A 14442-nucleotide genomic window follows, 5' to 3' on the forward strand; every position below is an offset into this window, starting at 1 on the left:
AAGGTTTCATCTGCAAGTGAATTGTTGGAGGTGCACAACCTGGTAATATCACACAAATGGAAAAAGGAAGCATAAATGTCAAAATGAGACTTGAAATCCCATCAGTATATTCTGGTTTGATTTCAGACAGTTACCAAGAAGAGGATTGAAATGGATTACAAAGAAATGTTTGGAGACCTTCTTTAGGCTAATATCACACCAACATTCACCTTGAAATAATACGTCACAGAATGTCGTTGTTATTCTTTTAATAATTACATAAACCTGCCACTAAATATGACAAGCAATTCCTAGCCTTTATGGAGCTTTTTTTTTTCACTTGTTACAAACCTTGTTTGTCTTCAATGATAACCTGCATTTCCCAATCTACTATAGTGTTAGCTGCAGTTGGCAGCCACCTTTTCCTGTCTGCATTTTGAGAAAACTTTTGAGGGGGAGAGGATTGTTTTTCGTCCTTTGAACAAATCTCTCCCACGATGTTATGCATGGAGACGTATGCCTGGAGTATGTCACGATACAAGATATTCTAACACATTTTCTAAAAGTTCCATTTGATTTGTTTTGACACCATTTTATTCCTGTGTAAACATCCAGGCGTGTGATTACTGAGAGGGAAATGGAGAAACAGGTGAGGAAGTCAGTGGAAGTTGTGTAAATGGTAAAGGATATGCCAATTATTTTTCTATCTCTAAATGTCTTTGAAATATCAGCATGGCAGCTCTGGGAATATTGGTGTTCCAATGGCAACTTCAATCACTTCCTGCTGATGACTCCCAGTAATATCTTCAAGTTTGATGCAGAAAACCCCAGAGCCTTTGGTCCTGCTAAACATAGCCCTCCCCTTACCTGACACTCACAGCTTTTTGTGCTTTGATACGTATGCCATTAATTGCTCTTGGACACATATGGGTACCCTTTTAAAGACTGCATCTGTACAGAATTCCTCTCTATTTTAGCATTCACTTTCATCTGTTCTGGGACATTATCGCTCTGAACCTACCCTAGATGTATAATAAATGGGGCTCCAGGAAGACGTTAGTTATGAATTCACAGGAACAGGCACCATCCCTGAATTATTGCTCACTGGAAGGAAATCTTGTTCCATTTATGTTAGTTATGTACATTGCAAGATAAATAATAGGAAAAACAAAATAGGAGATTTAACAATAATCTATCAAATTTAAAATGTCCTTATTTTCAGGTACCAAAACACCAGCCTTATATATCACCTTTACACCTAGAAATAATATTTTATGTTATTTATTTCCTAAGCAACTGTTAACATGGGCATAGCTGAGCAATTCACGTCATGTCTTTAATATGGATATTCACAGAAATGATTGGTTTTAAGAATTATGGTTTATCATGTTAAGTTATGTTCATGCCACATAAATTGCCAAACAATTACCCTTCTTCTTAGAAGTCCATCAAAATCAAGGATGATTTGCTACCAACCCAGTTTAGTTGCTTCGAAGAAGCAAGTTAGGCCATTATGTGAATCCCAGACTCTTTCTCATTGATGATTTAATTTAATGGCATTACAATCAGGTTCCCCATGATCAACATACTGTAAGGAAACTCAACTGGACCAGCCACATAAATACTGTGTCCAGAACAAGTCAGAGACTGGCTATTTTGTGGTTGAGTGACTAATGTCCTGACATCCCAAACCATTCCACTAATCTTAAATATGATGAAATACTCTCTACTTGCCAAGATGAGTGTAGCGCTGACAATACTCATGAACTTGACACAATTCAAGAATGCTGTCTGTTTGACTGATGCATGCACTATTCTAAATAAGAAAGGAACCATGCCTTGTACACAGGCCTTTTTTTGATGTCGGCAGCACTTGTCTATTATTAATTGTGCATCAAAATATCGTGAAGATAAAATATCTGAATATGTTTCTTTGAAGTTCTGAAGATCATTCCATTTCATGCTACTATCAAGAGATAGCTGACCTTCAAATTATTTTCAGACTGTAATGTGCGTCTCAGGTAGAGATAATTAAGAACAAGAAATGTCGCCGGTAAACAATTTGTAAAACAATATAAAAAGTTTTTTAAAAAGTCCATCAATGTTCTGCCTATCAGATGGTGCAACTTCATGCAACATTCTTTACTAAAGTCAATTGCAAGCTTACAAAACAAAATTCAGAAGGAAAAGAAATTGTAGCATGTCACAAAATATTTTTGCCAACAACTTCAAGGTAATTAAGCATTCTCCAAGTCACAGATGCTCAGAAAATAGACATAGTTAAGTACAAGTTCTTCCCAGTTATGGCAGGGTTCTATTCCAAAGAACAGTTTGTAACCTGAACAGTTTGCAAGTTGGAAATGTGGCGTTGAGCTGAGTCAGTAGAAGAGTTCTGCAGAGGCGAGATGTCCCGTAGGAATAGTCTGGAAAAGTATTTTAAATCTCCATTGTGATTCTTGATAACAAAATTTAGCCTGAGACTTTCACAGGCTAAGAATTATATTATTTTAAAAGATTTTACTGCTGATGGCGTTTTTAATACAGACATTAGAAACTGCAGATGCCAGTTTACAAAACGACACAAAGTGCTGGAAAACCCACCTCTCACCTGTATCCTATCAATTGCCAAGATTTGTCTCGCTTCCACCTCTTACAGCTTTCTTCCCTCTACTACAATCACTGAAGTCCCAACCCAGAACACTGCCTCTCCATGTTGTCCATTGATACTGCCTAACCCCACCCCAAGTTATTCCAGACATTTTGTGTCCTTATTTTGTTGAGATTCGAAGTGCTATGGACAGTTTTTTAAAAAGATACAGCTGCTGGCCCAAACAACATATTTCTTGATAGGATTCACAAAAGGTATATCAATGTGCTAACCAGAATGTGGCAACATTTCAGCCAACTCACGCCAATAGCCCCACAGCAGCTGGCAAATCTATCCTGTCAACATCCCAAACACTCGTTCACATGTACGGGCTGTACACAAGTCAGGTAGTCGTAAACCTGACAAAGTGTAGCCATGTATCATCTCTTTCACACATGCTTCAATGTCATTAGGAACATGGATCTGCACTGGAGCTCACAAATATCGGGCATTGACTTGTATATTAAGAGAAATTCAATGTTGATGCAACCATATTATTGATCCAGGTGGAAGACAATGTAAGTGCCATGTAAAATCAGTTGCTGCATCGCTACCTGCTTCCTTCATGATGCCTCTATTGATATATTTTGCTATCTACATTTCTTGTATCCGACAAGGGTGGCACAGTGGTGCAACAGTAGAATTGCGCCCTCATGCCCCTGTCCCACTTAGGAAACCTGAACAGAAACCTCTGGTGACCTTGTGCCCCACCCAAGGTTTCCATGAGTCGCCAGAGGTTTTGGTCACTTGCCTGGAAAATCTCGACCGAAGCGCGAGCTGCATTTACTGACCAAAGATCCTACAGGATCTTTGCTGCCGACCGCACACACACACACACACACACAAACACATCGTGAAGGTGAGGGCCAGGGACAGCGGAGGAGCGCTGTCTGCGCGATGAAGAAGGTAAACGACTGCCACAGAGCACGGTAAGACCTTTAGAGAGCGCGGGAGGGAGGGAGAGAATGGAGAAGGGGAGAGAGAAGGGGGAGAGGGAGAGAGAAGGGGGAGAGAAGGGAGGGAAGGGGGGAGAGAAGGGGGGAGAGAAGGGGAGAGAAGGGGGGTAGAAGGAGTGGAGACAGTTTTAAGAAGTTTAATAAAGTTAGCGAGCATTTTACCTTCCGGCGGATCTTCTAGGTCCTGAAAAATAAAGATCCTACAAGATCTTTGCTGAAAACTCCAGTGAGCCAATCAAAATGGCTGGTCATCAAAAGAGATTGCCTTCGACTGCCTGTAAGTAAATAGCCTCCCCACTCCACTGGCTTCAACTAAACGGCAACCTATTTTTAGTCAAGGCCGGTTTAAAAAACAAAAATCACAGGAACATAGAAGAAGCCTCGACTACGCGGAAACCACTTTCCACCATTAGGGAGACTGACCAAAACATCCGGGAACCTCACGGAAACCTTGGGTGGGGCGCAAGGTCACCAGAGGTTTCCGTTCAGGTTTCCTAAGTGGGACAGGGGCTTTACAGCGCCAGAGACTTGGGTTTAATCTCGACTGCTTGTGCCGTCTGTACGGAGTTTGCACGTTCTCCTCATGACTACGTGGGTTTTCTCCAAGATCTTCAGTTTCCTTCCACACTCCAAAGACGTACGAGTATGCAGGTTGATTAGTTTGGTGTATGTGTAAATTGTTCCTGGTGTGTGGAGGATACTGTTAACCGGTAGGGATCGCTGGTCGGCACGGACTCAGTGGGCAGAAGGGCCTATTTCCATGCTGTATCTCTAAACTAAAAACTAAACCTTCTCTGGGACCAGCACATTGATGTCATTAGTAAGAAGGTGTCCCAGCACCTCTACTTTCCTAGAAGTTTCAAGAGGTTTGTCCTAATTCCCGAATACTTTGATTAAAAAACTGCTGCAGATGTACAAAACACATCATCCTGACATGTTGCATCGTAGTGTGGTATGACTATTCCAACATGCATGAACGCAAGAGGTCGCTAAGTGGTGAACTCAGTCTGGCCCATCACACAAACAACCCTTCCATCCATCCAAAGTATTTACATAAGAAGCTGCCTCAAGAAGCTGGCATTTATCATCAAAGATCCCCAGCACACAGACCATGCCTTCTTCTTGCTGCTACTATCAGGCAGGAGTTGCAGAAACCTGAAACCTTTCCTACAGCTATCTGGTTCCTTAACCAACCCACACAATCCTAATTCTACCTTAGCGGTGGAAAACTCTTGAATTAACTTGGACTTGGTATTTTTTTGTGTTTTGCAATAATGTGTTTTTCTTTGTGATATTTTTTTCTATATTTTACTGTTTAGCAGAATGCATGTACAGTGCATGTATAATGCATGGTTTTGTGTATTTGTCCAAGTCTACATGGCGGCAATAATGCTGCAAGGAAGATTTCCATCATGCAGGTGCCTCACCGTACTTGTGCATGACAATAAACTTGACTTCAACTTCCATCCTTCCTTTGGCCATAAAAATGGACTCCAGCAATGGTGGATTAGCTACCTGTTGTACATTTTTTATTCCTTACTTTTGATAAGAAAGTAAATATCAGGTCAACGGATTGATACGTGTTGATTTCTATCACTGCAGATTCTCCCATTATAGCCTCCACCACTTCCATGCCTATCTTTCTCCATTCATCCGCTTGAATTCTTCAGTTTTCAATTTATATTATTTTACAAATACACTACAGCTAAATAATAATTTAACAAATTCATATCTTCCTTTTGTATCCTGAATAATATTTGATTATGCTATATAAACAAATTATCAATACACGAAATACATGTATTGTGTGTGGGGAATTATAAATTACCATTATTTGTTTTAGTAATAAGTTGGCCTGCATTAAACACAATGATTTGTGGGTTCACCTAAATACAAGCCAAAAATAAGACGACAGAACATTCGGCCTATTTCAGTGAAGTAATGAAAAAAGCATTAGCGCTTTTGTAAAATTTGTGGCTGAGCTATTGTTCATTTATCACAACAGTCGGAAGCGTGGAATGTGCAAAGGAACAAGGTCGTACATCACCACAGGGCGAGAGTTCATCCTTCATTGAAAGCATCACAGATGCCTACTTTGCAGTAGTTGCACATCTTACTCCACATATAAAACAGTATTATTGACTTCCTGCAGAGGACAAGCTACTGTTCTTAGGGTTGCTACAACTGCACCTACTAAATATTCTCAGAGAAGGCAACCTTACTTGATTGAGTCAGCTGCAAGAATGTGTGTGCAATAAAGAAGTGAAGCAATGGTGAATGATGTGGAAGGGGCTGCCGGAGGGGGTTGTGGAGACAGGTGTTCTCATAACATTTGAGAAGAATTTCAATTGCCAAGGTAAAGAAGACTACAGACCCAATACCCAATACTAGTAAAAAAGCTGGAGAAACTCAGCGGGTGTATAGATGGTTAAGGAAATAGGCAACGTTTCATTCAAACCCTTCTCAGACATTTCGGCCCGAAACGTTGCCTGATGGACGCTCCATAGATGCTGCTGCAAAGTGCCTTAGCTGTGTAACCTACACCCTCTTAAACACTAGTATATAGATGGTTAATCATTCATCAACATGAATATGATGGACTGAAGTGCCTTATGACTACACTGTGTATATCATCCTGTAGTCAGACAGCTGAGATGATTGATTCAATCGATTTAGCGATTGACATACAAGTCCACCAGCATAAAAACAAGGTCATTCCTGGACCATCCATATTTAAACAACAATCAAGAAAGCACACCAACACCTAATTCCTTAGAAGGCTTAGGAAGTTCACCATGTCCCCAACAACTCTCACCAACTTCTACAGACATGCCGTAGAAAGGAATTTATCAGGATACATCACAGCTTGGTTTGGGAACAGCATCTATTACCGCATGAAATTGCAGAAAATTGTGGGTGCAGCCCAAACCATCACACAAACCAACCTCCCTTCCATTTACTCCATTTATACCTCACGCTGCCTCGGCAAGGCCAGCAGTAGAATCAAGGATATCACACCCTGGCCACTCCCTCTCCCACTGAACCATCATATTACATCTAGAGAGCAGTCCTGAACTACTATCTACCTTATTGGTGACCCTTGGACTATCTTTGATCAGGCTTTGCAGGCTTCATCTTGCACTAAACATCATTCCCTTATTATGTATGCACACTGTGACTGGCACAATTGTAATCATGAATTGTCTTTCGCCTAATTTAGCTGGCTGGTTAGCACGCAACAAAAGCTTGTCACTATACCTCGGTACACGTGTCAATAAACTAAACTGAAACGGAGTTAAGCACCTGATACTTCAATTTCCCGTCTATAATTTCAAAACATTGAAATGGAACTATTTCAAAAATTACCAGTCTTCCATCTCTCAGGTCTCTTCCAGTTATCCAGTTATTCCCTATTATTCTGTGTCTTCAAGACTTCATGTCTCAAAAAACCTTCCCATACCATCAAGGCTTGCACAGTAGATAGAACCACCATGTCTCAAAATGTCTGTTGGCTCCCAAATCTAACTCACAGTTATTTAACTGGCACAAATCATGTTAATTTAATGGTGGAATATCACTGCCAAACATATGCAGAACCTAATCTCACATATAATTAGTGGGGACCTATTTGCTTTAAAGGTCTTCTAAGAATATCTTTGAGCTGAAAATGAACGGACTGAAACCTCATTCCATCGTAGAAGCTTCCAGAAGAATTATATTAAAGCAGTGGGGGGAGGTGGAGAGAGAGGGGGATATGAATTTTAAACTTTTCCAGGAGGCATACAAGGCTACTTGCTATAAACCAAAACCAATTTTTCTTTGCTTTTTTTACGCTCTGAAAATGCACATTCATTTGGATCAAACGTGCACTTAGGCAGTGGTTGGCCCATTTGATTCCAGAACAGTCATATGCCTCTCCAATGGGAAAGGGAATATGCCGTCATATGCCTCTCCAATGGAAAAGCCTGACAAGAGACTAGCTCCTGGTGTCATATGTAGAATATAACAAATACGCTGCATGACAATAAATTATATCTGAAAAATCACCAGCAAGTCAATTCAACCTATTCAATTTTTCCTGGTTTTCCTTTTCTGTTCATTCTTTCCTGATTTTAACCCTTGGACTGCTGTCAATCTTTGCACTTTTCATGTAGTCATTTGTTTCTGCTTCCCCACCTTAAACCGTTTTTACTCTTGTTCTTTCACAGATGCTACTATTCCTGAGCTCTGTGCTGTCATTAAAGTCGTCATTATTCGTATGTTGTATCCTTCAGTTCTGATTCAATCAGACAGAAATATTGAAATCAGTCTGACGAAGGATCCTGACCTGAAATGTCACCTATCCATGTTCTACAGAGATGCAAAATTACTCCAGCACTTTGTGCCTATCTTTAGTCCAAAATTCAAATTCAACCTCAGGTGCTACAAACTTTAAGAAAAAAAAAAGAAAATTCTTAAAGTTTGTGGAGCCCTTAACACGATAGTACATATTTCCAAGAAACGCCAATGATCTCAAATATTTCAGTTAAAATATAATTTACTTCTAAATCAGAGAGAAAGACATCATGGACTTGACAAAACCAGTAAATTAAAACAAAATTGACAACGACTTTGGTACCACTGTATTAAAATTCCCAAGTGAGTTACTTCAAATGCTGCGAATATTCAGCTCTTATGTGACTAGTAACACGAACAAATGATGGGTATTGATCCTCATTGAATTATATTGATTAGTTTGACACTCCTTTAGTTAATTAAACAAGAGAATGGGATATGCATAGAATAAAACAATATAACTCATACGTCATATGTCAATGAAGGCCAACTAATTAGTCGGAGTTTAAATCTAATATTGCATACTAAATGCTTAAATTGTTTCACATCATCTATTGCTACCTTTAGCCCATCCCTCGCATAATTTTGCCCAGTTAATACCTACTGCAATTGAAACTGAAAACACAGAAAAACTGCATTGCAGAAACACAAAACAAATAAACTCAATACATCCATAATGTAGAGAAAACTGGAAAATGGAAAACGTAGTCTCAGCTGTGGCACTGTTGGGTGTATTCCTGACTTTGAATCAGAAATTCAGATATTTTAGCACAGATATTAATCATGACACTCCACTGGCAGTCCTAAGGGAGTGTTGCACAGTTAGCAGTCTTGTTTTTCAGATGCGACTTAAACTGAGGACCTACCTGTTCTCTCTGGTGAACATAAAAATTCCTAAGGCATTATTCCACAGTCCCTTGGCTAATATTTATTACTTATTTTACATGACCAAAATAGATGTTTTGGTATTTATCATATTGCTGAGCAAGAACACTGTGTGCATCCTGCTATAATTCCTGCATTACAAACTAAAAGTGCATTAGGATATTGTGAAACATGTAGCCAAATGACAGAACATTCTGCATTCTCTGAAACAAAATCTATGAGTTCCCCAAGCTTTAATTTTCCACACAATGAAGTTTCAATTTGAATATATTTCTCAGTGTGTCAAATAGAGTTCAATTGTCCATCAACTGCAATACCTCACTCATATTCCCAACGCCTCATTGTAAAAAATAGAGATTAAATTCATGACTTAGGGAAATTATACAAAAGGAAGAAAATAAATAGCCTTTTCTGGATTCTGAAAGCAGAGTTTGTTTAACCCATGGAGTCACCATGATACCCGATCTGACACTTAAAAACAGAAAGTGTAAAAATTGATCTGTTTTAGGAAATGCTTCACTAGTCTAACATAAAATTAGTCCAACAGATCCCAACACCTTACTAAACAAGATCTCTGTACCAAACAAAGCATGATTTGCACTATTTCTTGTTGTTCTTTCTCTTTACAAAGATAAATGCATGAAAGGATTGAGATGCTAGTTTATCTTATACATATGTTTATTACTGATATTTCTCAAAATAAATCAAACTGCTGTGAAGAATGATATCAATCTATTAAATGTCATGCTGTGCTTTTGGTATTATACAATTTCATTAATTTCAGTTATTCCACATATCCCAAAAATATTCACGATATCTGTATGCATGACAGTTTTGAATATTCCTTGCAAAGTTGTTTGTAAATCATGATGAGCTGTCCCATGATTGTATGATCAGAACAACTACACTGCCACCTTGGATCGAGTCACCTGCTGATTTAGAAAAATATAGAATGGCTTAGGCACAGTGGTTTTTGAGAATGGCATTCAAAAAAGCTCAGAGCAGCACCAAACAATAATTCCAACCACGTCCAGTCCTTCATTTCACGTTACTCCCATCAATGTCACTCCCGATTTCTGAGGATCATCTTGGATTGATCCATTTCACTTGCTTCATCTTGAATAAACTGGAATGGTGCACAGGCTCTTAATGACAGTTCCTTCCCAAAGATCCACCATCATCCCAACCAATTTTAACTACCTGTTCCAATAACTTTATGAGTCACCCCCCCTGGACTTCAATGCCCAGGAGTGATAAAGACTGCAAAAAGTGGTAAACACTGCCCAGTCGATCACGGGTAGTCACCTCCCCACCATCAAAGGGATTTATACGGGTCGCTGCCTCATAAAGGCAGCCAGCATTATCAGAGACCCACACCATCCTGGCCACACACTCATTTCACTCCTGCCATTGGGGAAAAAACTATAGAAGCCCGAAAACAGAAACATCGATGGTCAGGAAAAGCTTCTTCCCTACTTCCATCATGCTATTAAACACGATAAAACAAATAAGCTCTGAACAACATAGACGGGGCATTGGTTTTATCTTTTTGCACTATAATTGTTTTTGTTTTTATGTGTATGTATGTATGTATGTATACACACATTGAGCTATTTTTCCAGTTTATTATATTGTTTACAGAGTACTATGTTCACATATGTGCTGCTGCAAGTAAGAATGTCATTGCTCTGTTTCAGGGCATATACCAATAAAACACTCTTGACTCTTGTCTCTTTGACCATGGTCCTGGGCATCATCTGAAGTCATACTGTTGCTCACCTGGAGAAATTAAAATGACATGTGCTTCTTCCCTTTCTGCCTTCTTCCCTTGCCTGATTCTGCCTGCAATTCTATTCCTAAAAGCATACCACTGAGACCTTACATTAAAACATCATACAAACTTCATACCAATACCTCAATAGCTCTCCCCTTCTTTAAATCTGTGTTATGATTCCCCCTGTAGGCAGTCCCCACTGCTTAAGGGGTTTTGAATATTTTTTGCTGTAAGGTTTAAATAATTCACAAATGCATAATCAAAGAATCCAATGTTCAAGGAGAACCTTGACAAGGGCAGTGCACAGTTTTAATTTCAAACTAAAGCTTATATTATGCTCATATCCATACGACCAATTCCAGTAGAAATATATGGCCAAGATATTGTTCTCCTAAAGACAGTGAGTGGCACAGAATATAGACCTTCCAGGGCTACAACAATGGGGATCAGTTGAACTTTGCTTCTCCTGCATGTTTATGGCTGTTTTCCAACTAAAGGTTTCTGAGTATCAAGAACATTCTGCATCTGTAATTAGTACAAACTGCATTATTTAAAATATATATATTATCCCACATGTTCACATAAAATTATGATCCTGTGATATTTTAAAATTGTCTTTCACCCGAGCTGATCTTTCATTTAACAAATGTACTCAAATTGTATCCTTTAATACTCAATAACCAATAATCATGTGTTTATTTGTACTTATGATATATGGACTGTGTATTGTGTTTACAGGTCTATTTATTGCTGGTAGTATTTATGGTTCCATTGATGGTACATTTGACAATTAAACACTCCTGACTCTTAAAACACAATGCAATTACTTAATATCCATTAAATATCAAAATGTTGTTGTTCAAATTAACGTGTAGCACTACATTTAAAATAACTTTGATCCGGTTTCAAAAGGGGTGTTACAAGATGTTGGTTTGGCCTTGACAAAATCTTCAAAAATTAAAATACAAAAAATAAACATTTCAAGTTCCCATCAAGAGTGTAGAATTGTTTGTTAGTTTTCTAAGACATTGTATTCAACAAGCAGCTAGGAATATCATTGTCACTTTGAATATTGAGGAACAAATATCAGCGATAACCTTACCTGAAGTCACAATGCATTACAATATCACAACCACACATCATTTGCTCAGTATTAAACTTCAGATAATAAATAAATATACTACCATTCCCCATTTGCATTGGTGGCATTTACGTGTATATACTTTTAATTATGCCAAAAAAAAAAGACATTTAGTACCTTTAATTTTACCTATGGAATTGATGGAATGGTTCCATGAAGTAAGCATATTTGAATAAAAAGAGAAACAATTTATAAGTTTCATGATATATGTTAAGGCAACCAATCATAGCAAGAAAGTATACCACATGTAAACATATAGAAGTAACATTATGTTGAAATGGAAATATTAATTCCATGTAATGATGGTAGGTTTGGTGATGACTCAAAAATAAAACATTGAATGTAATGAGGAATGAGGTCGTGATCGACTTGCTTTTAAAACCATTCCTCCAGCATTCCAGCAGCCTGGGTGGGTGCGTACAACGTACTTTCAATCAGCCATGCATAGTTATTTATGGTCTAAGCACACTGCTGCACATATTGCAACAAAGTGTGACAATTCATCACACCTCAAGCTGAGAGCAGGCACTAATTAGTGACAATACCACCAGATACATGAGCAAGCACAACTCTGAACATCATGACTTCAAGCACTCCAAACCAGTTAGACAGTCAATATAACTTTAACAGTGCTTTAATTATTTAGCACTGACATTTTCACATTAATTATTATCATTTCAGCCTAATTTGCACAAAGACAAAGGCAAAGAAAAAAAGCTGGACTCAAGTGCAAAAAGAACAAAAGTAAAGAAAGACAGAATTTTCTTCACACAGCCAAACTAAGCTTTTCTCAATTATTTCTAGATGGAGAATAAGACAACTACTAAAGGGGAAGAAGAAGGAAGCACAGTGGAAAAAAGGAATGGAACCCATACCTTGGTCGCCCATCATCAGGTGTGCCAGACCTTGAAGGGAAATAAGAGCACAGTCAGAAAAGAACAAGGGCATGTGGGAAGGTATCGTCACAATGACAAAAATGTTTTGTGACAGACATCTGCTTTTGTTTAGATGTCTTCATTACAGGGAAATAAAAAAGCATTTTTCAACCACAGGTTGCAATGCTTTGGGACAAGATCAGAAGAATGAAGATATGACCCAGATAGCATTGGACAAATTTGAGATGTTTTAAATATACATATTTGCATTGAACAGAATTAAGGCTCCTTAAAAAGAAAATCATTTTCATCCAAGGAAAATCTGGTGACAGAACCACTCTTCTGCCTGCTTATTGTGCTAGTGTGACATTTTTTTATTTTATTGTTGACTGCTTCCAGAAAGGTTTATTTTCAGGGAAGTTTTAATAAGGATTTATGTTTCAAACAAAAGTAGAAACACAGTGTAAAGATTCTGCTTGCAGTAATTAACTTTTAAACAGTTATTCAAACTTATCTTTAACTTTCTACAAAATGTTGCGTTGTCGTGAGGAAAATTTTAAAAAATTGCATTATTGCCAAGCTATAAATGTCAAGTTTGATTTAAGAATTTAAGAAATGTGGTTTGCATATTTGGTATTTAAACCATTAAATCTTTTTAACCGATCTTCCAAAATATTAGAATTCATGCACACATTGGTAGAATAATGAGAATTAATTTGGAATGCTTTATCATATTTTCTACATCATTGTCTTTTTAAAGAAGAACTTGGGATAGATCGTGAATTTTTCATCCGAGGAATGAAAACTGTTATAGCAGATTGCCTAGTCAATGTACACATCAACTATTTTACTTCCCATTGAAGAATTTAGCAACTAAAATGGGAACATTCCCCCCACAGATGAGAGTTACCATCCAGCAATGAAAGTTAAAATTCACAACCTGAAATTGAACCATTAGATTTTTAAGGAACAAAAACAAAATGCCAATAATGCCATCTGTACATGTTTAATATACTTTATACTTATGTGGATCAATAAAACAATCCGATGAGCGTTTAGAACTTTCAATTCCATGAATCCCTCCTTAAAAGCATAGTGGAGGAAAATGTAATTGTTGCCTAGAAGCATTTGCCCTTTTAGTAGACTAATGGGTTTGGTTATCAGGGGAAGCCTTAATGCAATAGCTAAACTGAGACTAACTGGACATGGTCAATGATGGCAAACCAGACAAGTTTGACACTCCTACACAGCTCTATCTCAGCTTGAAGGACATGCCTGTGACACTGCTCTATCTTCACTTGTGTTCTTGCTGTCAAATGCTTAGTGGGAGAATTACTTAAAAAGGTACAAGTCATTCTCACCAGCTTGTGAGTATAACCCTTGAGATTTTTACTTTCCTAAGAATACAGAGGCAGACATGATTAAAATTGCTGCCATGTCCATCACTTTACATATCACTGACAGATATAATTAACTCCAGGGTGTCCTATATATTATTCCTTTTTCAAAGTGGCTTTTATTTCCCTCAGTGTTTCCATCAGGAGTTGCCTTTTTAATGGGAAAATACAACTGCTATCCTTACATTACTGTTTTTTTGTTTAAACTTGTTCTGATTATATTAAAGGGGCACATCCATTCAATGAATGGATGGTGCTATTGATGAATGTCCATATATTATAACATAAATGCCAATTGGATAATGTGTTAACATTGGAATATTTTTCTCTTCAACCAATACACAGAGCTGTAAAAAAAACACAGCATCTGAAAATATATGTTAAAACAACTGTTGAACAAATGTTAAAACAGCAAGGAATGGTCTGGCTCAGAGCGATGCCTTTCTTGAACAA

The 14442-nt window shown here is 37.9% G+C and overlaps 1 protein-coding gene across 13 annotated transcripts in view; it reads right to left on the bottom strand.

The window, feature by feature from the left end:
• nrxn1a (neurexin 1a) overlaps positions 1-14442 on the bottom strand; it is a 1388176-nt gene that overhangs the window by 1158230 nt on the left and 215504 nt on the right. For 11 of the 13 annotated variants that reach the window (XM_055639808.1, XM_055639806.1, XM_055639815.1 and 8 more), the window contains one exon: positions 12593-12622. The exons of the other annotated variants lie outside the window; for them this stretch is intronic. In XM_055639808.1, coding sequence (XP_055495783.1) covers positions 12593-12622 — 30 coding nt within the window. The remainder of the gene's footprint in view (positions 1-12592; positions 12623-14442) is intronic. 13 annotated transcript variants of the gene reach the window in all.

This window comes from Leucoraja erinacea, chromosome 8 (genome assembly GCF_028641065.1).
Source record: "Leucoraja erinacea ecotype New England chromosome 8, Leri_hhj_1, whole genome shotgun sequence".
Lineage (NCBI taxonomy): Eukaryota > Metazoa > Chordata > Chondrichthyes > Rajiformes > Rajidae > Leucoraja > Leucoraja erinaceus.